This window comes from Atractosteus spatula, chromosome 3 (genome assembly GCF_055471065.1).
Source record: "Atractosteus spatula isolate fAtrSpa1 chromosome 3, fAtrSpa1.hap1, whole genome shotgun sequence".
NCBI classification, from domain to species: Eukaryota; Metazoa; Chordata; class Actinopteri; order Semionotiformes; family Lepisosteidae; genus Atractosteus; species Atractosteus spatula.
Window position 1 is genome coordinate 6,707,234 of NC_142708.1, and position 26,862 is coordinate 6,734,095.

Consider the following 26,862-nt stretch of genomic DNA (forward strand, 5'->3'; position numbering starts at 1 on the left):
CTTTCACAGTGCTCTCCAGCTCTTCAATTAAGAGAAGAAACGGAAGAAGAAATGTGTCAACAGGAAAAGACACAAGCAGTCTACTGGGAGGGCAGCAGCTGTGAAGAGCGAGAGAAGGGTGGCAGTCCTTGACTGCCACCTGCTGGACCAGGACTGAAGTACTGTGTAGTCAGAGCAGTTCTGCTGCTACTAGTCTTGTTTCTCTTATAGCTGAACCCCTGCACATATACAGTACACACTCAAACCTGACCTCAGTTAGTGGTCACCATCCATAAATCCATTACTAACCTCTTTATTCAGTACAGTACAGTTGCCTATTCCCGCAAGCAACCGGCACAGGGTGGGTACCTCACTGGAGTGAGTGCAAAAGCCTCGACGAGTCGCTTAAACATGCTGGCTAAAGCCTTCTCGTTTTTTTTAAGTGTTTATTGCAGTGATTTTCACAAATACATGGTGTTAACAGAACACGATCAGGTAAGACTGGCTTGGCTTGCGCTGCTATTTTTTGCACTAAAGTAATTCCTGATTTTTTTTTTCTCCGTATAATACAAAGAAACCTAGAAGCCTAGCAGACTGAAAAATAAAATCAAATATTTTTTTAGAAGATTCCAGAAACCCAATTTCCACTCTTTAATACACAGATTTACACTGGTACTGCAGACATTAAGTGGACGTAAATGGTCATTCTAAGAACAAAAACCCCTGTGACTACATTGTGCTGGTTGAAACAGCGCCCTATTGACTGTTTAAAGAATCCAGATTTTTCTCTGGAAAACTATTACAGTGATCTAGACGTATTAGGGTGAGAAGATGGCTACAGTAATTTCGAATCTGCTGCTCCAATCCGGTTGTTAAAAATGACCTCTGAGGCTCTACTCCTGTAAGCATGACCCACGCGTGTACCGCAGCACAGGCGTGATTTGCAGCACATTGTTTCAGAAGCAGCTGGCTTGGACGAGAGTGTATAAGACACATTCACAAACGCGTTCACGCCTACACAGACCGTTACAAAAATAACACCAGGACTTCAGCAAGGACAGCATCGGCATACAGTCTCATCACAGGAGAGTCACACCAGTCCAGCAGCATTCTGCACAGGGCTCCGCTAACACTCCTCCACACGCGCTCTGCGTATCTGCTCGGGGCTCAAGGTTAGTGGTGGGTTTCTATTAAAGGGCTTTTGATGTCTGCTCCATTTTGAATTCTTTGATTTGGTCATTAATCCAAGCTGAACATTCCTCTCTTTTTCTTTCTATGGAGGTGTAGTGTATTTTATTACAGTATATTAACAATTCTTTGCACTGCCAAGATGAAACATGCCAAAGAGTTTTCATGTAGCTTTTCTGTCAGTTTTTTTTTTTGATTGAGTTTAAATCTCCCAGGTAAAAAAACAACCTCTTTACCGCCTGTTATCCCTTGCCCAGGGTGCTACCATGCTGGGAGGAAATTTGAAACTCTCCGGCGTGTTTCACTTTTCTTTGGTCACTTTGTGGCGAGTCGCCCACTGTTGCCGTTTATGGGAATGACTTCACTGCTCTGTGCAGGTTTTGTCACCGAACAGCCACATGCAAAGCCACATGGGCAGAGAACCACACAAACAGTGCCTGCCTTGCTCAGACAGGGACAAGCGGCCTCTGCACAGTCCTACACCAGTGTGTAGCGGATGATCTCGCTCAGGTCATATCCTGTCACAGCAAAGGCATTCCCCTCGCTGTCACAGAACTTGGCGCCGCAGATCTGGACATCCGTGACGCACTCAGTGTGCCGATGCTCGATCTGGGAGGGACAGGGAAAGAGAAACGCCGAACGGATCAATGGACTGACAGCAGTGGTTGAGCCGATGCTAAATCTGGCAGAGCAGGGGGCTGCAAGGCACAAGGTTCGAGCTGCTCTGGGCTCATCACAGTGCTGCGTACACCCGAGCCCACAAGGGCTGGGAGTTTGTCGTTACCTCAATCCTGTCGGTCTCTGGGGTCCGGCTCAACTTCCAGATCCGCACCAAAGAGTCCTCTGCGCCCGACAGCAGCTGTGCGCAGACCGACAGACAGGTGTTATCACAGTAGCCAGCACGGGCTGGAAGAGCACTGCAGGTTAAGCACACCTCAGATTGATCAAAATCTAAACTGTTGTACATTGTCTCTCATTTCCACCTCGTCAACACCTGAACTGCTAGCTTTTTCAGCAGCAGCAACAACAACAACAAAGATGATTCTTAGAAACCTCAGCTAGCGTGAGACTCACTGTGCCGGTGTCCGGCGCCACGTCCAAGGCGTAAATCCAGCGAGCGTGGGCGTTGACTTCGGCGTACACGGAGCCCGACACCCCGTCGTACAGCCGGATCTGGCCACTGCCATACCCTGCCACCACCACCCCGCACCACAGCTTCACTGACGAACAGCTGCACCTGCACGCCGACAGGGGGCGACAGAGAGGCGGGTCTCAGTGTAAGAGAGGAGAAAGACGCTGTAAAACCTACGCCAGCACAGGAACACCAGGAAAGACAGAGGGAGTATGAGCGTTAGCGACAACAAAAGACGAAGCATGCAAGAGAGGCAGAGACCAACAGTATGAGAGAGACATATGAGAGGAACAGTTGGAGCAGATGCTCATTTGTTATTACATCTCTTCAGACTCTTCACCCACAATCAATGTCTCCTGCAGAGTGAAAAAGAGAGCCCGCTTTACCAAAATTATATTCCTCATTTACGAGACAAAATATGTCCTTACGTCTCTCACAAAGCACCATGAAGAAGGCTCCACGGCCGAAACGTTGTCTCTTTTCTTTTCCATTCAGCATGGAATAAACCTTTTCCTGTTCCACTGTCTCTGATGCTGCTTTCTCACCACATACCTGCTTCACCTGTCTGCTGCTTTCTCATTATTCTCCTCTTCCTTCTCTTACTACTCGTCAATATACACAGAGCATCCAAAGATGCTCTATTCATGTATTAAAAAAATAAAGTGCACATATTTTTGATATTGAATAAAAGTTTTTGGCATCATTTTTGGTCAATTGACAATCCATGACTGACCATAATATGGTCTGGGCACAGGTGACTTAACCTGCTCAGCGTCATGTCTGCTGTAAGTCAAGAAAGAAGTACACAGAATAAGCCTTGTTTATTCAGAGAACAATGTCTTAGTGCCGTCAGTATGTTGGAGGCTGGATTAAGTTAGCACACAATTGCTCACTCTGGGGTGTTCCCAGACAGTATTTTTTTTTACCTGGTATACATTATTGGACAAACAGTCTGTCGGGGACAGGCCATGGTCTAGAAGATCACTAGTCATCATCATCATCATCATAAAATAATATCTTCTATTTATAAAGAACCTTTTCAAACCCAAGGACGCTGTAAACAAGAGCATACAGTTTTATACATAATAGAATGTAGGATAGGATTTGAAGAGAGAGAATTTGTCTCTCGTGGGGTCTTAGAAAGGGCGTTCCATAACAACAGACCAGTGACAGAAATGACACAGTCACCATAAGTCTGAGATTTAGTCCTAGAAGCTAGTCCTAGTTATGATTCCTGTCTAAAATCGAAAAGTCATAACCTAGCTGTGAAGGTCTTGGCAGGAGTGCTCAAGCTGATCATGTTCTGGGAATTCCACTGCTGCCCCCCTGTGGACGCATCCTGACATGACAACATTCCGGCAGGACAGTGTTTTAACTGGCGCTGCTGGTTTTCTTGCCACACCAGAACGACAGCGACGGCTGTGCCATGGAAGCTGTACTTGCCAGACTTCCGCTTTATTGATTTACATGTGGAATGAGCTGGGCTGGTGTGTGGCATCTCGGGCGCGGAGACCACTGAGTACAGCCTGCAACAGCAGGAGCGAGACGGAATACCACAGGAATACCTCTGCCACCTGACAGTCGGTTTCCTGATAATAGCTTTGTGCACTTAGAGGCGACTGGTCGGTATTCTAAACCTGGCCCTCCCTCGCTCCCCAGTCTCACCCGTAAGCAGGGATCTTGTTGACCAGACTGAAGTCCTCTCCCGACTTCCACACGCAGAGGAGCCCCGAGTCGTCCGCCGTGACCAGGTCAGCCATACCGTCCTGACAGGGCAAAGGGGTTCGGAAAGAGAGGGGCATTGTGGGTCAAGAGGGTGATAGATCAGTACAGAAGAAAGACAGGACAAGGACAGTCAGAGACACAAGTACAGGAGCCAAAATCAACTGGACAGATCCAACTGGATGTTTGATTACCAAACCTTTGTCAGCAATGAGGACACCCAGTGCTAAAACAACTTTTCCAAGGGTGAAGCACTGTACCTCGTTTCTGGACGACTCTGAGGCGATGTCAGTGATTGGTTCCCTGTGTTCCTCTAGCACTTCTGACAGCGTGATATTGCTGCCTTTACTGGGCACGTCAAACACCAACACTGAGCCACAGGAAGTACCTGGAGTGAGAGACAGGAAGAGGACGAGCAGGACAGAGGGCACGTCAACAAGTCAGCGAAAGAGAAAGAGAGTGAGGCAGAGTGAGTGCGAGGCAGTGTGAGACAAACATGGTGAGCTGGTGTGTGTCAGAGTTAGTGTGAGAGAATGAATGTGAGGTGGCGGGCGTTAGTCCAAGAGAAGTGGTGCCTGTGTGAAAGAAATGAGACTGAGAGGAAAAAGTCAGATGATGTGAGTGAGCCAGTGACAGAGTGATGTGAGTGTGAGAGAATGAGTTTTAGTTTGTGTGAGTGTGAATCAGTATAAGAGTGTGAGTATATAGAACGTGAGTGTGAGATAACGAGAGTGCGGTCAGTGTGAGGGAGAGAATGAGATGGAGTGAGTGTGAGCTGGTGTGAGATAACGAGAGTGAGGTCAGTGTGAGGGAGAGAGTGAGATGCTGTGAGTGTGAGCTGGTGTGAGATAACGAGAGTGCGGTCAGTGTGAGGGAGAGAGTGAGAGGCTGTGAGTGTGAGCTGGTGTGAGATAACGAGAGTGCGGTCAGTGTGAGGGAGAGAGTGAGATGGAGTGAGTGTGAGCTGGTGTGAGATAACGAGAGTGCGGTCAGTGTGAGGGAGAGAGTGAGATGGTGTGAGTGTGAGCTGGTGTGAGATAACGAGAGTGCGGTCAGTGTGAGGGAGAGAATGAGATGGAGTGAGTGTGAGCTGGTGTGAGATAACGAGAGTGAGGTCAGTGTGAGGGAGAGAGTGAGATGGTGTGAGTGTGAGCTGGTGTGAGATAACGAGAGTGCGGTCAGTGTGAGGGAGAGAGTGAGATGGTGTGAGTGTGAGCTGGTGTGAGATAACGAGAGTGCGGTCAGTGTGAGGGAGAGAGTGAGATGGTGTGAGTGTGAGCTGGTGTGAGATAACGAGAGTGTGGTCAGTGTGAGGGAGAGAGTGAGGTGGTGTGAGTGTGAGCTGGTGTGAGATAACAAGAGTGCGGTCAGTGTGAGGGAGAGAGTGAGATGGAGTGAGTGTGAGCTGGTGTGAGATAACGAGAGTGCGGTCAGTGTGAGGGAGAGAGTGAGGTGGTGTGAGTGTGAGCTGGTGTGAGATAACGAGAGTGCGGTCAGTGTGAGGGAGAGAGTGAGATGGTGTGAGTGTGAGCTGGTGTGAGATAACGAGAGTGCGGTCAGTGTGAGGGAGAGAGTGAGATGGTGTGAGTGTGAGCTGGTGTGAGATAACGAGAGTGTGGTCAGTGTGAGGGAGAGAGTGAGGTGGTGTGAGTGTGAGCTGGTGTGAGATAACGAGAGTGCGGTCAGTGTGAGGGAGAGAGTGAGATGGAGTGAGTGTGAGCTGGTGTGAGATAACGAGAGTGCGGTCAGTGTGAGGGAGAGAGTGAGGTGGTGTGAGTGTGAGCTGGTGTGAGATAACGAGAGTGCGGTCAGTGTGAGGGAGAGAGTGAGATGGTGCGAGTGTGAGCTGGTGAGAGATAACGAGAGTGCGGTCAGTGTGAGGGAGAGAGTGAGATGGTGTGAGTGTGAGCTGGTGTGAGATAACGAGAGTGTGGTCAGTGTGAGGGAGAGAGTGAGGTGGTGTGAGTGTGAGCTGGTGTGAGATAACGAGAGTGCGGTCAGTGTGAGGGAGAGAGTGAGTTGGAGTGAGTGTGAGCTGGTGTGAGATAACGAGAGTGATGTCAATGTGAGGGAGAGAGTGAGATGGTGTGAGTGTGAGCTGGTGTGAGATAACGAGAGTGCGGTCAGTGTGAGGGAGAGAGTGAGATGGTGTGAGTGTGAGCTGGTGTGAGATAACGAGAGTGTGGTCAGTGTGAGGGAGAGAGTGAGGTGGTGTAGTGTAAGTTAGTGTGAAGGAATGAGAATGAGTGTGAGTGAGGTAGTCAAAGTGTGACAGTGGCGATTACTCCATTTTATACACTGAAAGGAGTGAAGGACATGCCTGTGCATTAACCTGTGAACTCTGGCAGTTACTGCTGCTTGCCAGAGAAGCTACTGTACTCACCCACACAGATGTAGTTTCCCCGAGCTGCTGCAATCCCCCGAGCAAACACAGCCTGAGCTGTAAGAGACAGGGCCCGGAGCATTTACACACATACCACAGTGGTGCACTGATCTTTTCACTCTCTCTCGGTCTGCCTGTGCCATGCTCTGCTTCTTCTGTTTTTATCTAAGTGCCCCTGATCTTCGGCCTTACCTGTTGGTGTTTCTGGGATATCCAGGGCATGCCAATACACCATAATGGACCCATCTGATTCATACATCTGAAACACAGACCAGACACATGCATAAACACTGTAGCAGCGGCGGTAGTACCAGCGAACAGGTCACAGAAGTGGTTCACACAGTGGCCAAGCTCAGTGCAGGTCAGAAGCCGCCAACCCACCTGGATTCCCTTCTGTGAGGTGAGGACCAGCAGCACCCGCGAAGGCAGAACACACCAGGACGCCTGCACAGACACACAGTTCACTCAGAGACCTCAAAAGTGCAGAACCCCTTTTAATCGCCCGTTTAATCAGGTAAAAATGATTAATTTAAGAAAAATGTCTATTATGAAACACTGCAAAACGTCTCCAGGAAAGCTGTTGACTCTGACTGCGTCTGTTAAGAAGATGAACTCATCAAGAGCTGGAACAGAAAGCAGAAAGCTCGGCGGTCCTCCATGACTTGAGGTAGATAGACATCACTGGTTTTTCATCTGAACTGTGAGAAAGTGCCCGGCTTCCTAACGTCTCTGAGATACGAGACAGGACTCACCAGTGACAGACAAACCTTTAAATACTCCTGCATGACCAGACACATCCCTGCTTCGAAGACGAGAGCAGGGCTCTAGTTATTCGTGGGTTAATACTTTCTGAATATTCTTCTGTGCGGCTGTGCACCAGGGGTAGCAAACTGTAGTTTGGTGAGAAGCGGTTTTTGTCCAGTATGTAAACAGGCTAAATATTAGAAACTAGCAGCTCAGGAAGAAGCACTCAATGAGAGTCCGCAGGAGCCCTGAAAGAGTATAGTCAAGCCCTGGTGTACACTGGAGATATGCTCTAGAAACATGCACTGTATAGAGAATCAAGAGCAATTAATCAATTTCCTCCATTAGGATTAATTAAAAAGAGGGGGGTTCAGTTCTGGGACTCAGACATACACTCACATAAGTATTTTACTACATTTATTCTTAATGCACCAACATGAAAACGAAAGCATAAATGAATTCAAGCAGTATAAAAATAAAAATGCAATTACACTTTTCATCATTGCTCCATGCAAAATCGCAAAATAATTTAATCCAGTGATAAAGCATCTAATATACCTTTCATTACAGTTCTACACTACAAATGAGTGCTGACAGGTCTGCTTGTGCACTGTCCATGTCTAATTGTGCAGTATGAACACAGTCAGGTGGTGTTTGTATGTGGTGGACTGGAGTATGAGATCACTGGGTCTGCAGTACGAGGTACAGTCGTGCCATGAGTTTGGCGTCTGCTGCCTCACGCCCTGATTATCAGAGCAGCAGGAAAGGAAAATCCCACCCTGGTACAACGGATTGGAGAAGGAACAGACTGCGGGACGCGGCTGGGCGTCTGGATGCTGGAGCCACCAGGGGGCGCCCACGGGCCCTCTCACGCACCTGGATGATGAGCGAGGAGCTGGCGGCGATGCTGCCCTCCTTGGACTGCAGCTGGCGGTGGGAGAAGTTGAGGCCGTCGCCCGAGGCGCTCACCATGTTGACCACGTTGCCGTGCACCACGGTGAAGTAGGTGAGGCTCCGCTCGGCGATGGGCAGCACGCTCAGGTTGTTGTAGAGCGCCGAGGCGCTGCTCTTGATCTGGATGCTCTTCTCCTTGTGGTACATGGCGGAGGCCCCGGGGGCAGAGGCAGGGCACCACTGTGAACTGGAAGGCAGGCTAATTAGAACCGCGTCAGGAACTAGGAGCTGGAGCCCTTAAGGAGTGCAGTCAAGCTCTGGTATACACTGGAGATATGCTCCAGAAACATGCAGATAATGAATCCGTCTGCTCCATTAGAACTCATTTAAAAGTAGAGCGTTAGGTTCTGGGACTCAGACATTCTCTTGCCTACGTGTCAGAGTCTCCATGCAACCACGCACTCGCCGCCACATTCCAACGCGCTCTGTTCACCGCCATCAACCTGTCATCCAGCAGCCTTTCCCCCCTGTTCTCTACTCTTCCCTTTCTAGCGCACCTCTCCACGCTCACTGTTGAGCTCCACCTCTCTCGCCGCCTCATTGTCTCGCCGCTTTGGATTATGGATTTTGCTTTTCCCACCGACTACGGACCTGCCTCACGGATCGGACTTGGTAATCACACTCGACTCTCTGGTTTACCGATCTCTGCCCTCCTCCTGACCACGGAACTGCCTTACTGTGAACCCACTGGAGCTCAGCAGGCGAGAGGCTGGTCAGTACCTGGAGGGGAGACCTCCTGGGAAAAACTAAGGTTGCTGCTGGAAGAGGTGTTAGTGGGGCCAGCAGGGGGCGCTCACCCTGGGGTTTGTGTGGGTCCTAATGCCCCAGTATAGTGATGAGGACACTATAATGTAAACAGGCGCCATCCTTCGGATGAGACGTAAAACTGAGGTCCTGACTCTCTGTGGTCATTAAAAATCCCAGGGTGTTTCTCAAAAAGAGAAGGGGTGTAACCCCAGTGTCCTGGCCAAATTCCCATTGGCCTTTACCAGTCCCAGTCATGGCCTCCTAATAATCCCCATCTATGAATTGGCTTCATTACTCTGCTCTCCTCCCCACTGAGAGCTGGTGTGTGGTGAGTGTTCTGGCACACTATAGCTGCCGTCGCATCATCCAGGTGGGGCTGCACATTGGTGGTGGTGGAGGGGATCCCCATTACCTGTAAAGAGCTTTGAGTGGAGTGTCCAGAAAAGCGCTATATAAGTGTAAGCAATTATTATTATTATTATTACGATTTGGACTTCGGTTACTGGACACTCTCTCACTCCCTCGCCCGTTCACCTCAACCCCGCACAGGGTCTGAATCTGCCACCTACTGGTCCCTGACACTAAGAACTATTTTAGTACATTTCTTCTTAATCCCCTACCAGTGCCCAGAATGACAGGGGGAATCTTCTCATGCAGTACTGGAATCCAAAGTGATGTACAGACGTGAACAGAGAGAAAATAAGACCACTGAAGAGCAGAGAGCTACTTTAGCCCTGAAAATGGATGCAGGTCCAGTCATTTATATCAAGGCGCTGAAGGACAGGGCAGTCCCAGCTTTGCCGGGGGCTCTGGACGGCTTTCTGCGGACCCCTGTTAAAGCTTCTCAGCAAGCCCTGCCCCCCTGCGAGTCTGGACTGCGGGTGCGAGTGCACTGCTGTCTCACATTAAACCAGTGCCACGGGTCACCACGACAGGGACTTCTCCAACATTTAACTAACTTATCAACATATTTTGGCCGCTTATTTACGGATGTCTATTCTCTGCATATGAAAGAGAGAAGAAATGGATAGTGCGATGAACAGCTGCTCCTACTGTTCAGTTGTGCCTTCTCTCTCTCTCATGTGTTTTATCTTCTGCGTTAGGATTACTGACACCAGGACCTCCCTAGAAAGCCATTCAATTTGAATATTTCACCACAATCGTGCTGCAATGATCTCTGTCCAGCACTGATACTCGCTAGAGAGATCTCACTTGGACACGTCAGGACTGGTATCGGCTGTACGATGAGGATGTCCGGGGTTATCTGATCTGATGTCTGTCTATGTGGGCATCACAGTGTGGTGCCGCTCTTGAGTCCTGCACTCAATTCCAGCCTGGGATGTCTGTCTGTGAGGAGCTAGCATGGTTTCCCTGTACTCAAAGAGTTTCCTCCCACCTCCCAGTGACACGCAGGCTAGGTCAACTGGTGTCTCTGAAGTGCGTGTCCTGAAATGGCCAGGAGTCCAGCCAGGGTGAAGCCCAGCTTTGCAATCCTATACTTAGGAGTCCAGTTCGGTGCAGTCCTTAACAAGATCGTATTGCTTAAGAGTTAATGGGTGGGGGTCTGTAGAAACTGATCATAAAGACTGATTAGTCTGGAGCAAAGTGGACTGAAACAGACAGAAACTGCAGGGAGTTTAATAATACACACACGCTGAAATTCTAAACACGTATAATGCATAATACAATTTAGCAAATAACATGGATGACAGTATGTGTGAAAATACAATAAATTAATGTGTTAAAATACTATAGAAATAAAGATCTCGCCACAATCCTTTAATTAACCGGCTTACCCTGATGTCAGCTTAGTCTTTCTGGTCCTGTAGGCAGGATATCACCAGGGTATGACAAAACTGTCGTGCTCAGCGGCAATTCCGTCTTTGACGACGGATAATGAAATTAAAAATATCTGTCGATCCTTTCCTTTGCTATCCGCTGCCGTTGGCTTAATAAAACATCTTCTTCTGTTACACCGCCCCCTCGTCAGATCGCATCGACCGCAGCCATAGTGACAGGTCAGTTTTCGCCGACGTCACCGAGAGCTGTGTAGGAGAGGAGGACAAGGCGTGTTCAACGTCATCTCTCGTCACCACCGGCCGCGCGTTTGCGGTTGCTAAGCAACTAGGCGGCGTCTCCCAAATAGAGAAACCCAGTGGAGGAGCTGTGATAAAAAAAACATCCAAAACAACGTCTTTGCCGTAAAGGTGAGTTGTGTATTCCCGTGTTTTTCATTGGAAAACATGTTTTCTGCAGTGTTGCTGGACGATGAGAGCTATTGCACGCTATTCGATCTCTTTAACAACACGCGAAAGGTTGCTCGGGAGGTGATATAGCTCAGATTTGCCTAAACCCGCAGGCGTGTCTCTGCAGGTCCTTCAACGGAGAGTGGGGGCTCGCTCACTCTTGAGCTTCAGGCGTGTGATCTTCAACTTTTCATAAAGAGTCTTCTTCCTTTTTAAAATAAAAAAACTAGAATTTCTCAATGCCCCCCCGTGATGAGCATCGTCACGCGTTTTTATTTTTTTTTGTAATGACAATTCCTTACACATGTATGGAGCGCTTTTCCACTAAAAATTCCTTCCAGGTAACGGGAACTCCCCCTCCTCCACCACCCCCATCAGCACCTTACTTTCCCCAGGAGGTTTCCCATCCAGGTACTGGCCAGGCTCTCACCTGCTGAGCTTCAGTGGCAGGTGATAGTGCTGCTGGAAGATGGTTAATGGTCACTGTTTTGTGGTAGTAACTTATCTATTTTCATAAATGTAAAGCAAAACTTCACACCACATTCTAAGTGGGCATGCACAACGTCCTAATGGGATTACTACTTTCCCTTTTCGTCATTTTAAACTTAACTTCCCAGAACTGTTTTTATTCAACACTACAGTTTTACACAAAGGTCTGGGCCCCCCTGGCCAAATTGATTGTTTTCTTGGCCAAAATGACATGTTTTGTTGATTCTCTAAGTGTAAAGAAGTTAACACAACCTCTGCAGCGTACAAACTTAAACTTGACATATTTCTGCAAATATTAATACACAGTTAGTATTTATTTGCTAAATTTAACAGATTTAAATGTAATAAAACAGTAAATGTAGCATGTGCAAAAGTTGATCCACTAGTGTTATTTTGTTGTAAGGCCTTAATCTAAGTCAGGTGAGTACAATTCCAGAGATTAATAAATTCTCTGACACTTCGAACCTCTCAGGGTGGTGTGTTGACACTCAAAACCATGGACTCCCCTAAGCAGCTGTCGACTGAGGATCAGAAAATGAAGATAATTGACTCTTACAAAGCCGGGGAAGGCTATAAAAAGACATCTAAACACTTCCTGCTTGCAATATCCACTGTTGGAAATGTCATTTAGAAATGGAAGTTAAGGGGAACTGTTGAAGTCAAGACAAGATCTGGAAAACCAAGAAAAATCTCCGATAGAACTGCTTGTAGACTGGTCAGGAATGCAAAACAAAACCCCCATATCACTGCAAAGGACCTGCAGGAAGGTTTAGCTGGCACTGGAGTAGTGGTGCACCGGTCCACTGTGCAGCATTGCTTACACAAACACGATCTGCATGGAAGAGTCTTCAGAAGGAACGTCTGAAGTATGTAACATGGCACTTAGATAAGCCAGAAGTGTTTTGGAACCAAGTGCTGTGGTCTGATGAAGTAAAAATTGAATTCTTTGGCTATAATCACCAAAGGTACGTTTGGAGAAAGAAAGGAGAAGCATTTGAAGAAAAGAACACCTTGCCAACTGTTAAGCATGGGGGTGGATCTGTTATGCTTTGGGGTTGTGTGGCAGCCAGTGGCACAGGAAGTATTGTGCGGGTAGAGGGAAGAATGGATTCTACTATCAACAAATCCTGGAAGCTCATGTCAGTGATGAAACTGAAACTGAAGCTGAAAGAAGTTAGATTTTACTTATTCAAGAAACAAAAGATTAAGGTTTTGGAATGGCCTTCACAGCCCCCAGACTTGAATATTATTGAAAATCTGTGGGTAGATCTCAAACATGCAGCGCATGCAAGACGACCTAAGAATATTTCTGAACTAGAGGCATTCTGCAAGGAAGAGTGGGGAAAAAATCCTAAAGCAAGAATAGAAAGACTGTTAGCTGACTACAAGAAACATTTGGAGGCTGTGATTTCCGTCAAAGGGGGTGTTACTAAGTACTGACTGACAGGGTGCCCAAACGTTTGCACATGCCACTTTTACTGTTTTATTTTTTCCAATCTGTTAAATTCAGCAAATAAATAGTACCCGTGCATTAAAATTTGCAGAAATATGTCACATTTATGTTTGTTCGCTGTAGAGGTTGTGTTAACTTCTTTTCACTTAGAAACTCAACAAAACATGTAATTTGGCCAGGGGTGCCCAAAAGTTTGCATACAACTGTATACGTCAGTATTATTAAATAATAGAAAAAGTCCATGCCACAGTCCTGTTCCAAAATTCCCATAGTGCCATTTGTTCAGATCATTAGAAGATGGTACATATTCTCATTTAAATGGTGTCAGCTCATGATTCTGATTTCTTCAGAATGAACAGTGGACCAAGAACCAGAGGACACAAGTGAAAACTACATGAAAATGCATTTAAAACTGAGAACAGGAGGCACGTCTTTAACCTAGAGGATTGTGGGAGCCTGGGACAAGCTGCTCAGCCATGTTGTTGAAGCCGATATTTTCTTTAATTTTATTTTTAAGTCAAGAAAGTGCTGGATGAGATCCTTGGTTCAATCAGCAATTAGCTGCTAATTCCTGAACAGGGTTAGAGGCCAAATGGGCCGTCATTTGTAACCTTTCCTGTGTCCATTCGTTTGTGTTCCATAAGCTCATTCAGCTATGTAGTGCGTGAGAGGTAAAGGAAATGGGGACGCTGGGTATTAAGGCAGGCGTTTCTCGATCAAAGAAACGGGATGGCTTGCTGACCAGCAGCGCCGGTGTGTGTTTCTCCCATCTGTACTGTGGATCGCTCTCTCCCCTGTCACCCAGCTGGCCCGCGCCCCACCAGCATGTCTCGCTCCCTGTCCAAGTCCCGAGCCGAGAAGTCTCGTGCCCCCTCAGTGCCCGCGGCGCCCCCCGCCCCCAGCGCCTCTGCGCCCGCGGACATCGTTCCCGGGCGGCTGGCCGAGTCCGACTGGGTCTCCATGGTGACGCGGGAGGAGGGCGAGGAGGTGGTGGTGGACGTCGTGGAGGGGCTGATGGCCCGGGTGATGGAGGAGTGCTACAGAGTGTACCTGCAGAGACAGGTGAGCCGTGCGGCCGCTGGGCAAGGAAGATTCCTGGGAGCGACCATGGTGCTGGGTCAGTGCTCGAGCTCCAAGAGAACAAGTGCAATTCCCCGCTGAGTAACAGCTGTCAGGCTTCATCCAACACTGTTTTCAGTCTGCTCGTCAGGATGGAATTAACCTCGTTATCTGTTATCATAAGGTTCTCATATCTTGTTTAGCTCGTTCTGACACGTTTTTCATTATGGTTGGTTTTGCTTAGGGGTGGTCCCACGACACTGGCGAAAGCTTTGCAGTTACAAAATGGTCGAAATCTATTTGGAACACACAGCACGTTCCCAGTGAGCTTTGGATGCAAAGCTTTTGAGACGCTCATTTTACCAGTAGAGAGTCCTTTAAAATAAAAATGGAAGGTGTGCGGTGGCTGTCACCAGTCTCTTGATGACAGTTAAGGGTCACTGAACCAAATGAAGTGATGGATTTCGTTGTAATTCCGTGGCTATGTAATATGTATTAAACAAAACTACCCGTTCAATTCCAGTGCATGTAACAAAATAAACTTTTCTTTTAGTACTGTATGGAGGGTTTTACATCTTACTCTCTAATTCTTTCACACGCTTACCCATTCATCCAGGATATATATATACACATGATCAGGAACAAGTAATAGGTTTATTCCATGCTGAAAAGAGAAGAGAGAAAACACAACGTTTCGGCTGTGAAGCCTTCTTCATGTTCCTGTACTGAACGTGCCGTCTCTCCTGCCCAGCTGGTGCCCTTCACAGTGTCCCAGGCGCGGGAGGCGCTGATCCAGATGGTGGAGTGGCGGTTCCTCGTGCGGGATGAAGGCGAGGGGCCCGAGAGCGCCCCCTCCTGGGAAGAGGACCTGGAGCCCCAGCCCTGTGGCCCCGACTCCTGGGCGCAGGGCTGCGTGCCCGTCCTGCACACAGGACTCACCCCGCGCACCCCTCTCACACAGGTACCCCGGGAGACTGAATAAGTGCAAGGCCTTCAGAACATGGGGGGAAAAATCCCATTTTGTATTGGATATCATTTCTAATGCACATATACTGTACGGCTAGTTTCTCTATCGGCTAGATAGATTCCAGAACGGCGATTTCGTTAAACGGTGAACAAAACTGTATACAGTATTCTAAATGAGGCCTTACTAGTGTGTTTACAATTTTAACCAAACATCTCTTGATTTAAATTCTGCACTTCAAACTACATGTCCTTCAGTTTTGCTTTGCCTTTTCAGTTGCTTTCCTACTGTTCATTGTCTAGGGTCTAGACGATGCAAATGATGTGTCAACATAAACACAGAAGTCTTTTTCATAAGTAAAGGTCTTCAAGCTCAGTAGCTCCTATTTTGTATTTAGAATTGTTTTTTATTACTTGCATGCAAAACTCTGCACTTGTCTACATTACACTTCGGCTGCCTGGGCAGGTGTTTGCCCAGTCGTGAATTTTAGGTTAGCAAACTCTGATGTAGGTCTTGGTTTTGTAATATAATTGGCACTAAAACACTAATTTTATTGATGTTAAAACCAGTTTTGACACATTTTTGAGTGTGTTGTAATAGAAGCTGTGTTACAAAGCGGTTCTTGATGCAGGTTTTGACAAATGTGGTTGGTTAATGTATATAGTCTGTAAAACAGTGAGCATGTTTAGAATGGGGCTTCTTCAACACTGGTGTTGGAGAGCCTTAATCTAGTAGGTCTTACAGGTCAGTCTAATTGACTTCTATCCTAAGCATAACCTAAACCTTTCTAAAGAATACAAATTTGGAAGTTATTGATTAAGCAATTACTGGAATTTCTTCAAATAAAGAAATTCTGATCTTTGTGGAATAAAGGGCATTCATATGTGTGCCAAACGGTATCGAAATTAATTTAGCATGACCCACTTAAATGACCACGCCTACATTTTTCCAGGTCTTCAGAAATGAATGACTGTAATGGTTACTTGTAAAATCTGCTAGATGTGGTCTCCCTAGAACTACAGTTACAGGCTTGATAAGAAGATACTTCAAAACTAACTCAACATGCAATAAGTCACAATGGGTTAAGAAATGGCTAATATTGCAATTCAGGAGTTTTCTGTTTTTACTGCCAGTGTAATCCCAAGCCTGTCTTTTCGCAGAGGGCAGTGGAAGCCACTGTTGGAGAGGCAGATTCCCCAGGCAGTCGACAGCCCGAGACCAAAATGGAGCCAGAGGAGGAGGGGACCAGGAGGGAAACGGCAATTACGGAACATTTGTCCCAGAACAGGCTGGATGTTGACATCAGAGGTGAAAACGAGAAGAAAGGACCACAAGGCCTGAAGAAACCAAAACCTCATGGGCTGACCCCCGCCCCCCCTCCAAAGACGGAGAAAAGGAGAAAGCAGTATTCCCATCGAGCAGCCGCGCCAACGCCCCTGGCACAGCATCCCTCCAAGTCCCTGCCGTCACAGGGTGGCTCGACAGTGCAGCAGGAATCCCAGCCCAACCAGGCAAAGCAGGACGGGCCAGCCCCCAACGCGTGCCTCCCCCAGCCGCTAAACGCCATCAGTGCAGTGGAGGGAGCCATGCAGAAGCTGAGCCTAGCTCGCCTGCCACGACATCGGATCTGCCCCGGGTTCGAGGTACTGGAGCCAGAAACCCTGCAGTGCAACTCTGGAAAGACAGGGGGTGCTCTTCTGCCGAGGCCCGTGCTGGAGAGACGACATAAACAGGATGGGGCTTCTCCTCCTCTTCCACGGGTCCGCGTATCAAACAGAGATGCCCAGAAACTTCAGAGGAGCAACGTACCGCTGCCAAGCACTTCCTCTCGAGTATCCGCTGACCGAGACGCCTGGGAGGATACCAGCCTTTTCCGGGCTCCCTTGCCCCTCGCCGCCAGCCTGCTGCTGGACTCCATGGAGCTCTCCCCCGGCGTGTCACTGAAGGATACCCGTGGTATCCGCACGGGCCCCTGGAAGGAAGCCTTAGCACAGCCCCGGAGCAGCACAGCTCTGAAACCCATCAGAACGACTTTGTCTCCCCCTCTTATCTCCCTGGAGCAGCTGATCACAGGGCACCACCCGCAGGTCACACCCCAGACGACACTGGCCGGGCAGACCTAGGGCCGCAGGGTCCCCTACAGTGCCTCAGGACAGCAGCTATGAAATCTATAGCTACGAAAGTGATCTTTATGTACTCTCATGCACAGTGTAAAACGTGTTTTTATAAAAAGTGGAAATAAAACCAACATGGCTGTAAAATGTGCAGATGTGCTTTTGCGTGTGCTGACTAGGACAGGGATCCTGTCTAGGGTGCACCCCGCCTTGTGCCCACTCTCTGCCATTCAAAATGGATGTATGCCTTAGCAGTTTATTAAATTCCAATATTATGCCAAACACCTGACATTTTTTTTGTGATTATTCCAGCATTAATCGTGCAATTAGTGTTATTATAGACTTTTAAGGATGGATCTCTTATGGACACTGATTCCATATGGCTGTCTAGTTGGGATAAACTCATTCAAATGAATAGGAATTTCTGAAATTCAAAAGGTGTTGAAAAAAATGTAATTCAATGTTAACTTTATTTGGCTTTTTGAAATAGCTGCTCTCAGTTATTGTTTTCTGACATTCTATACAGAATCCAGCTACACATTACCTTTAAACCAGGTGTGTCCAATTCTGCATAGTCAGTCACATGGATCATAGTATTCAGCAAATCAGGATTAGACTCAACCAATCAAATATTATTAAGCGTCATATATAATATATAAACTATTGAGTTACAGGATGTGGTGGCATTAACTATGACAGAGGAAAAACAAAGAATTACGGCCAAAATAGCTACTAAATCACAGGCAATGATATTTACATTTATTTTACAGAGTGCCTTTCATGAAAGCATCCCACAGCACTGTAAGAACTGGAAACAAAAAGGAGTGAAACAAATCTGTTGACACAAATGAGATTTGCAGTGTCATTTAAAACAATCTGTTTTTACACGGAGTATGTACATATTTGCATACAACCAGACATGGTACATTTAAATGGGAAAAAAAAATAATTGGCCTAAAGGCTGTAATTACACTCTCCTTTACTCTTGTAGAAATTAAAAGGCAAAATAAAAACAGGCAAAAAAAAAGGATGGACTAGCAAAGGCCACCTGTTTGTAAGTTATGATCGGAAAACAGGGGTGGCTAATCCCCCCACCCCACCCCACCCCACCCCACCCCCATCAACAGCAGTTTGGACAATTTCCACATCCTTATCATCCCATCAGCCCCAGCCCCGACCCCTAACCATGACAAATTACATTATTCCTACAGAGTCACAAAATGAAAAGTCCCTTGCTACACCGAGCCCAATGCACAGCTTCCACTAAAACAACAGCTGTTGTGTTAAGGTCCAGGGACGCGTGACCAAATGTATGAATACTTGGGTACATAGGTTCACTTTCTGTACAAAACCTTACTGATATGGCCGAGATCTGCCAGAAAAAAAAGCAGATCTATTTATTCGCGTGAGGAAAACCGCTGCCGACAGAAGTGTTCATCGTGCTTCCGGTTCATCCTTGCCAATTGCCACCCACAGCTTCCTGGACGCTGTAGCAAGTGTTAACCTTTCATTTCAGCAAGGACTGTGGAAGAGCTAAACCAAAACCGCGCTCACACCTGCTTCTTACCAAGCTGTCGCACCACCAGCCTTGGCACTCTCGATTTCTGGGTTTTATGGGGTCACTCAAAACCAATGCCACTTCCTCTACCTTTTCAAAAACAGAGGAAGGGGCTGATGAGTCAGGGGTCGCTGCACTGGTACAGGCAAGCCCATACCGTTAGGTCATTAAGTTAACAGGGCTGGGAGAACTCGCGGCTTAAGTGAGGATGGCGTGGTCCTTACTGATCCCAGCTCTCTTCCCCCCATGCTTTGTTCTTCAAGCGCTCTCTTCCTTCGCCTGAACGTCTGCACTGACGACTGTCCCGCTTGAGCTCCTGTACTCACACCTCTCGGGCTCTCTTGATCTGATCCCCCTGGGCACGTCGGTGCAGTCATCGCCAGCAGCACTGCCGTCTCCCCTGTGGCAGCTGGGGTCAATCAGGGTCGGCGTGCCTCTCTCCCTTCCTAGCAAGTGTGCGCGCGCGCGCGTGCGTGCGTGTGTGTACGGGTCTCGTCTCTCGGGCAGGGCCGGCCCGGCGGCGGCGGGCGCCCTCAGGCCGTGTGCGTCTTGCGGTGCAGGACGAGGCTCCTCATGTGTTTGTAGAGCTGGCCGCAGTCGGGGCAGGGGAAGGGGGCCTCCCCGGTGTGGATCTTGTTGTGCGCCTGCAGGCTGTTGGAGTGGCGGAAGCGCTTGGGGCAGTGGGCGCAGGCGTAGGGCTTCTCCCCGCTGTGGAGCCGCAGGTGGGTGCGGTAGGAGCCCAGCTGCCGGAAGCGCTTGCCGCAGTCCTGGCAGTGGTAGGGCAGCTCCCCCGAGTGCAGCCGCAGGTGGTTCTTCAGCACGCCGGACTCCTTGAAGGACTTGCCGCACTGCGGGCAGGCGTAGGGCCGGAGCCCCGTGTGGCTGCGCTTGTGGATCTGCAGCCCGCCCGAGCCCCGGAAGGCCTTCCCGCACTCCCCGCAGCGGTACGGCCGCTCCTCGGTGTGCACCCGCTCGTGGGCCTTCATCCCGCTGTAGTGGCGGAAGTCCTTCCCGCACTGCCCGCAGCGGTAGCGCTTCTCCTGGGAGTGCACCAGCCGGTGGATCTGCAGGTTGCCCGGCCGGCTGAAGCAGCGGCCGCAGTCCTCGCAGTAGTAGGGCGTCTCGCCCGTGTGCACGCGCCGGTGGGACTGCAGGTACACCAGCCGGCCGAAGTCCTTGCCGCAGTCGGGGCAGCGGTGGGGCCGCTCGCCCGTGTGCACGCGCCGGTGCAGCTTCAGGTGGCCCCGCTGGCGGAAGCCCTTGCCGCAGTCGGGGCAGCGGTAGGGCTGCTCGCCCGAGTGGATGCGGCGGTGGGTGCGCAGGTTGGTGAGGTGCCGGAAGCGCTTGCCGCAGTCCGGGCAGGGGAAGGGCAGCTCCCCCGTGTGGATCAGCGCATGGGAGCGCAGGTGCGCCGCCCGCCGGAAGCTCTTCCCTAGGGGGGGGGGCACAAGAAACGTTCGTTAGGCCACGAACCGCAGAGCCCGCAACATTGAATTCATCCAGCAGGGCTCGTCTGTTCAAAGCATTACAGACCGCAGAGATTCCCCCTCGACACTCTTCTAGTGCAGTTTGCAATTAAATTCTCAGGTAAAACACTTAAAATATTTCATTACCCACCCATAAATATTTCTTAGAGGTGCTGCACAAGTATTCTAAAAATCAGGAGCTTGTAAAAAACATTTTAAGCCCTTGACACTTGAAAGGCTTCTGGTAACTGCACACGATTGAAGGCTGCAGTAAATAAAAATGAACAAAGAGCACGGAAACAGCCTGGTGGCAACATGAATTTTCCCGTGGTTCAACATGGCTCATACCGAGCATCTACCATCTACTAGATTATTATTAATCCCGCTGACACTTTGAGCCAAAACCCGTCTCACATTGGTGGGAGCGAAGCCTTGCTCAAGGGCACAGCAGCAGCAGCAGCAGCAGCAGATTTGAACCTGCAAACCCACAGCCCCGGACTCACCGCACTCGGCGCAGCCGTGCAGCCGCTCCTCGGTGTGGGTGCGCTCGTGCGTGCCCAGGTCGCTGCGCCGGGAGAAGGTGCGCCCGCAGACCGCGCAGCCGAAGGGGCGCTCGCCGGAGTGCCGCCGCTGGTGGGTGCGGCAGCTGCTGAGCTGCGTGAAGCGCATGGGGCACTGGTCGCAGGCGAAGGGCCGCTCGCCGGTGTGCGTGCGCAGGTGGTTGGTCAGCACGCAGGAGTAGCGGAAGCGCTTGCCGCACTGCCCGCAGGCGTAGGGCCGCAGCTCGCTGTGCGCCTCCTGCTGGTGGGCCCGCAGCTCCGCCACGCTCGCGAAAGCGCCATCGCAGTCCCGGCAAGCGTGCCTGCCCCCCGCGCCCCGGGCCCGCGGGGTGTGCCCGGCTGTGCCCGCTGCCGCCCTCTTCAGACGAGCGCTCCTCTGCGCTGTGGCGCCGGCGGCAGGAGGGGGCGTCGCCGATGCGGGACCCGCAGCGGCCGGGCGGCGGCCGTGAGCCGCAGCGCGGGGCTCCTGGGGTTCCCCCTCCACCTCCTGCTTCACCGAGATGGGCAGGGGCTCCGCCATCTCCTGCTTGATCTCCACGGGGTCAGGAGGCTCTTCCTTGACCTGAGGGCCCTCCGGGACTGCGGGCGGTGCCCTGCTGGCGTCTGTGAAGGGGCAGGGAGCGAGAGGGAAGAGGGCAGAGAGGGATGTGGTTCAGAGGTTCGGAGGGGGTAGACCTCATCCCAAAGCCAAGACACAGGATGTTTTAGACTCCCCCCCCCACAACCCCAGTCCTCCAGACCCTCCAGGGCTCTGCTAACTAATCCCCGGCTTCCTCAGCGGTGAAACACAGAGAGATCGGCACACCTGACCGCTGGACAGTGGAGGACTACATCGCAATGAGCAAGAGAAACACCGCACAACGCCACGCTTTTACAGCACAGGCTCAGCTGAAAACATGAACATCTATGAGTGTCTGGACTGGCTTCGCCCCTCTGCTCTCCTCCCCACTGAGAGCTGCTGTGCTGTAAAACCATCCATTTGTGTGAGTAGCAGACGTTATTCCAATAAAAGATATTTCTCACGCCTTTTTTTTCCTATTCGATTTGCATCACTCTGTTCTCCTCCCCACTGAGAGCTGGTGTGTGGTGAGCATTCTTGCGCACTCTGGCTGCTGTTGCATCATCCAGGTGGGGCTGCACACTGGTGGTGGTGGAGGGGATCCCCATTACCCGTCCAGCGATTTGAGTGGAGTGTCCAGAAAAGTGCTATGTAAGTGTAAGCAATTATTAGCTGCAGTAAGGGAGGTTTTACCACTTGAAAATTCAAATAAGAGTCATATGATTCAGAGCACAACTATTACCAATACCCCTGACCAGCTCTTCCACCCATCTGAAACACTGCAGAGCAGACTGGAAACATTGCTTTCATACAGTGGTCACACAGGATCGGTCACTCAGTCACGCTCCTGGGCGAAATCACTAGGGTCAACAACAGCACTCAAACTAGAAGTCTCCTCTTATTTACAGGACAGGAAAAACAACATTGTTGACTAATGCTGCAAGCTGCCTGCCTTTCCTTTATACCTGTAAACGATGGCACAGGACGCCTGTGATTTCTTGTAATTCATGATGTTGTCTAAAGATGTTAAGAGTTTCTTTAATGTTATTTATGAATGTGTTAAGTCGCAGGTAGCAGTGCAGACAGCAGCAATGTTAATTCTGATTTGTGCATGTTAACGTACTGCTTTGGCTCCACATAGGACATGTGTGTTGGAAGAGCGTGTTTTAATATTTCTGTAGTGGAAACTCACACTCCGCGTTTAATTAACCGGATCCAAACCTCCCGTCTCCTCTCGAGCTTCTTTTCTTTACAGAGATGGCGATCCCACGCCTGTCGCACACTCTACTGCGCTGCTTAAGCACTTTGAATTTCACCTTCTGGCACTCGGAGAGCTGACGGTGCAAGAGAGACACGCACGCCGGCTGCACCTATCACCCCAGGGAGCTGTCACTGCGCTCCGGACCCAGGGCTACGCTCAGCTTCACAGCACAGACCACAGTAGGGGACAGTTAGAATGTAAAATGCACAGATTTCCTCTACTTATTTTTCAATCACGGAGCAAATATTTTGTGAAACCAATTGTTATATAGTTGCCTAGTTCTCAAACAAAGTTAAATGGGAGTGTATTCAAATACACTATAATTCGAATCTGTAACTGTTTTCCCACTTCTTTTATTTCCCACAAATCTTCTCATTTTTCTGTTCTTATATATACTGTGTATTGCACTGTGGGGCAACTGCAGTTGATATATTTAATGCTATTCTCATTCAAGGAAGCCTATTCTACAGCTCAGACTTAGGAAAAACATTTTAGACCTGCAAAAGATCGGACAATACCCCTGTACATCCCATATGAACAAGAGGCACCTGTCCTGAGCTCATGAAGTGTTACCCTGGGGCACTTAAGCAAGTCAATTTTCACATCAAGCCCCATTTGACAGACAAAACTAGGATCTGACTGACAAGAAACCAAAGCCCAAGATCACCAGTGCACATTCTTGCACTGCTGCTGCTGAGAAAACTATTGCACAGTAGTTTCCTTCCAAAATGAAAAGTTCTCATTGCTGGAACAGAAATGGTTAGGAATCCCAGGGCAGTTTTAAGCTTCAGATGCAAAGTTAAGATCACGTGTGCACTCGTACTAACTTTTCTCATCTTCACAACAACGTGGGTATCCATACACATCCCTACCAGTCCGAGACAGGAATCGGAAGCATGCTTCCGCCTTTTCCAGGCTTAGTAATTGGTTGCAGTGCTTGCCAGAGCGTCCAAATGTGTTCATGACAAGGCACAGCTTGTTCAGAATTGGAAACTAAAACACACAATAAAATAGCATCTGTTTCAGCTTCTGTGAGCAAAAATGAAAGATTCAGAATGCTGCTCCTCAGCTTTAAGGGCTCGATGGCAGTGAACTCTTCTCTCTCTACACACCTACAAGTCATTTGCTCTCATTGGATTAGGGCCTTCTTCCAGTTCCCAGTTCCCGGCTCCGAACACTCTGATACTCCGGGACTGTGGAATGATCTCCCAGCCCACTTAAGACCTTGCACGTAAGTGCTCCCAATCCTGCCTTAAAACACACTTCTATAATTGAGCTTCTAATTCTCTTTAATGTGCTGTTTTAACCTGTACATTCAGTTCCAGCTTTACTGTTCCATTTGGGGAAATTCATTTCACAGCGCACTCCCAACATAACAGTGACAGACAACATTTACCAACCAAGAGGTCAGTGTGACAGCAAGACAAGCGAGAGGATTGCTACAGTAGATTTGTTGAGAAGAGATATTGCAGCAGGGATGAAGGATCAGCTGTGTGTATTCTGACACCTGGGGAGACAGAGGCACCTCCCAGACTGGGAGATGGGAGGAATGTGAACACAGCAGAGGGGCTGAGAGACACAATGCAGAATACTCTTTGCTTTCTTTGCCACCCTCCGTTTGTAGATGATGTTTAAGACGATCTGATTTGCCACCAGTAATTTGCTACTTATTCTGACTAACTTTCCCAGCCTTTTATAATCAATGGTACTGATGTTTCCAATCCAACAAGAGACACAGTAAAGACACTGTCAATAAAAGACTTGCAAGAAAAGTCCTAGGATGGTTCTATCTACCTTGAAATATCCCAAAAAATGGACATGGCCACCTCTCTTTGATTGCAGAAGTGCTTGGAGATGCTGGAAATGACAAATATTGCCCAATTTCAGCAGCTTTTGTGATCTAGGCTTGGTCCGCCCTAGGATGAGAGACCTCCAAGGAAATCCAGTTCTCCTGGAAATCCCAAAGAACTCCTGCTGAAGTTCAATGCCAGCATCTGGGCATTTTGTTCTACAGACACCCCAGTTTGGGAGGTGGATATCTTACTGCTTCTGGTCTTCATAGTCAGTGCTCCACCAACTGCGAGTCACCTAATTTCCTAAACAATATACTGTAGAAACATACATGACAGGGCTAGAGACAGGCTATTTTCTTACATGCAAACAAATCAGACTTAAAAAAAAAACAAATCAGCCTGTCACCACAAAATCATACTATTAACTGCAGCAGTAAAACCGCTCCGCTCTCACAATCCTGATAAGACCCGTGCCAGCGCCAGCCTCTTCTTAAACGTTTATAAAAGCTCTTAGTGCCGCCACCCCCACAGAAAAACTTATAAAAATGCACACAAAATTCAAGTCTGCGGCTCCATTAAAAAGAAGAAAAATAACAATCTCACCTGTTTGCACGGCAGACGGACATTTCGGCCCGTTTCCTTTTTTTGGTCGCAGTTTCATTTTTGTCGCCCTTCACTGTCTTTATTTGGAGTACTTTTTTTTTAAATGCAGGTCAGCTAAATTCGGGCGACTGACAAACAAACGCATTAAAAACGCAATCTCGTCCACTCCACACGGGCATTATTCAATACCAGCCATTTAAGAGCAACCTCAGAAAGCCCGCAGGCGCAGTAGGCAGGAGAGCGGCCGACACGCCCCTTCTCAATAACGCACCAATCCCGCGCTGGTGTTGCGTGACGAAAGGAGAGGACGTCCAATCAGCGGCTGGCAATGAAATTCCACCTAGGAAGCGACTTGGTCCCATCCGACCAATCAGCGTTGGACCGCAAGCTCGTGATTAAGATCTTACAGAGGGCGGATCAGAGAAAGCATGTTGCTCTTTGAGGTGCGAGAACGACCACGAGGGATGTATTTCACAAGGAAAATAATTTTTAAAAAGTCTTCCTGAGCCCTGTAGCACGAGTGCGTGATCATAAATACCCCCATCAAACTAGGGTATACAGGAATCCGGGATTCAACACACGTACCCCTAACGTTCAGGCGTGCACAGTAATACGTCCTCGTATCTTTTTTGTGTCTGGGGTTCCATACCTCCTCCGTTTGAAACAGTCGATTCTTACATATTGGTTCACAGCAGCACGGTTGGGGATTTTTAAATGAAAAGCAGCATGTTATCACATTAGCAGCTGAATTATAATAATGCTGCGACAGCAGCCATAGTGCACACACTACACATCAGCTACCAGTGGGAAGGAGAGCAGAGTGATGAAGCCAGTTCATAGATGGGGGGGGGGGTTAGGAGGCCATGACTGGTAAGGGACAGAAACGCCCTGGGATTTTTAATGATCACAGAGATTCAGGACAGTTTTACATCTCACCCAAGGACAGCACCCTTTTACAGTATAGTCTCCCTGTCACTCTGCTGGGGCATTAGGACCCACACAGACCACAGGGTGAGCGCCCCCTGCTGGCCCCACTAACACCTCTTCCAGCAGCAACCTTAGTTTTTCCCAGGAGTCTCCCAGGTACTGACCAGGCTCACACCTGCTGAGCTTCAGTCGGCTGCCAGCTGGGAGTTACAGGGTGATATGGCTGCTGGATGTTGTGAATGATTTATAAAGTTTGTAAAACAGCAGAATGTGTCGCATAAGTATCACTGAAACAAAATAAACAAGAGGTAATTATTCACACAAATGTTTGTGGGAGTGTGAGCAAAACTAAGCTGTGTTCACCAAGCTGGTATCCTGGCTTCCATCAAGAAACGGTTGGAGTGGAGCCTCTGTTCTTTCCACTAACACTGCGAGAAACCGAGTGAGTTGGATGAGCCACATGGCCATCTCTCACGTGCAGACTTGCCGATGTTCTCAAACATCTGTGCAAACACATAACTTGTATAACATCTCAGCACCCATCTCTCTGGAGAAACCCGTGTTTGTTGATAAGCCGGAACTCTATCAGAAAAACAAACAAACACCTTCTGTTAAAATGGTTGTTAGGGCCGTGAGTTTATCCTTTCCCACTACACGGTCGGGAAAACATAACATCTGTGGGTGCTTCTCAGACACTGTTGCCAAGGCAACAATTCTGACGCCGAGCAAACTTTCCCATGTGTCCGGGGGGCTCTAAACAGACCCCCACAGACCGCTCGTTCTGATCCAGGAGAATATTCTGGAGCCTGTGGCATCGCTGGCCTCGCTCGTGACTCTTCTCCTGTTTTGCCCCCAGAATGCTGCAGGACTCTCTTTCTCCTACTCCTTACACTGTCTCAGTTTCTTTTTTTTTTAATATTAGTATTAGTAGTATCAGTAGTAATTTGCACTACTGTATGTG

General features: G+C 48.8%; 3 protein-coding genes across 3 annotated transcripts; 1 reads left to right on the top strand and 2 right to left on the bottom strand.

The window, feature by feature from the left end:
* Positions 1 to 439: 439 nt before the first annotated feature.
* wdr54 (WD repeat domain 54) lies at positions 440 to 10,866 on the bottom strand. The gene is made up of 10 exons (XM_088911740.1): positions 10,646 to 10,866; positions 8,025 to 8,289; positions 6,786 to 6,848; positions 6,597 to 6,663; positions 6,405 to 6,461; positions 4,282 to 4,409; positions 3,965 to 4,065; positions 2,242 to 2,404; positions 1,952 to 2,026; positions 440 to 1,776 (listed from the first exon to the last, which is right to left on the bottom strand). Exons 2-10 carry the CDS (start codon positions 8,247 to 8,249, stop codon positions 1,645 to 1,647), a joined length of 1,011 nt encoding a protein of 336 aa, XP_088767866.1. The 5' UTR covers positions 8,250 to 8,289; positions 10,646 to 10,866; the 3' UTR covers positions 440 to 1,644.
* A 2,996-nt stretch (positions 10,867 to 13,862) lies between these two features.
* On the top strand, positions 13,863 to 17,183 carry c20h2orf81 (chromosome 20 C2orf81 homolog). Its single transcript, XM_088909903.1, has 3 exons — positions 13,863 to 14,099; positions 14,848 to 15,057; positions 16,221 to 17,183. Exons 1-3 carry the CDS (start codon positions 13,863 to 13,865, stop codon positions 17,181 to 17,183), a joined length of 1,410 nt encoding a protein of 469 aa, XP_088766029.1.
* A 447-nt stretch (positions 17,184 to 17,630) lies between these two features.
* Positions 17,631 to 25,182, bottom strand: LOC148837314 (uncharacterized). Its single transcript, XM_088910885.1, has 3 exons — positions 24,975 to 25,182; positions 20,702 to 21,361; positions 17,631 to 20,164 (listed from the first exon to the last, which is right to left on the bottom strand). Exons 1-3 carry the CDS (start codon positions 25,030 to 25,032, stop codon positions 19,266 to 19,268), a joined length of 1,617 nt encoding a protein of 538 aa, XP_088767011.1. The 5' UTR covers positions 25,033 to 25,182; the 3' UTR covers positions 17,631 to 19,265.
* Positions 25,183 to 26,862: the final 1,680 nt, after the last annotated feature.

Excerpts from the sequence above, each read along its gene's own strand:
- wdr54 (XM_088911740.1), bottom strand. The coding sequence starts at position 8,249 with ATGTACCACAAGGAGAAGAGCATCCAGATCAAGAGCAGCGCCTCGGCG. Across the intron at positions 2,027-2,241 it reads TGGCGCCGGACACCGGCACA|CTGCTGTCGGGCGCAGAGGA; the intron begins GTGAGTCTCACG and ends GTCTGCGCACAG. Across the intron at positions 1,777-1,951 it reads CAGAGACCGACAGGATTGAG|ATCGAGCATCGGCACACTGA; the intron begins GTAACGACAAAC and ends TGTCCCTCCCAG.
- c20h2orf81 (XM_088909903.1), top strand. The coding sequence starts at position 13,863 with ATGTCTCGCTCCCTGTCCAAGTCCCGAGCCGAGAAGTCTCGTGCCCCC. Across the intron at positions 14,100-14,847 it reads GAGTGTACCTGCAGAGACAG|CTGGTGCCCTTCACAGTGTC; the intron begins GTGAGCCGTGCG and ends TCTCCTGCCCAG. Across the intron at positions 15,058-16,220 it reads CGCGCACCCCTCTCACACAG|AGGGCAGTGGAAGCCACTGT; the intron begins GTACCCCGGGAG and ends GTCTTTTCGCAG.
- LOC148837314 (XM_088910885.1), bottom strand. The coding sequence starts at position 25,032 with ATGAAACTGCGACCAAAAAAAGGAAACGGGCCGAAATGTCCGTCTGCC. Across the intron at positions 21,362-24,974 it reads TCCGTCTGCCGTGCAAACAG|ACGCCAGCAGGGCACCGCCC; the intron begins GTGAGATTGTTA and ends GCCCCTTCACAG. Across the intron at positions 20,165-20,701 it reads GCACGGCTGCGCCGAGTGCG|GGAAGAGCTTCCGGCGGGCG; the intron begins GTGAGTCCGGGG and ends CCCCCCCCCTAG.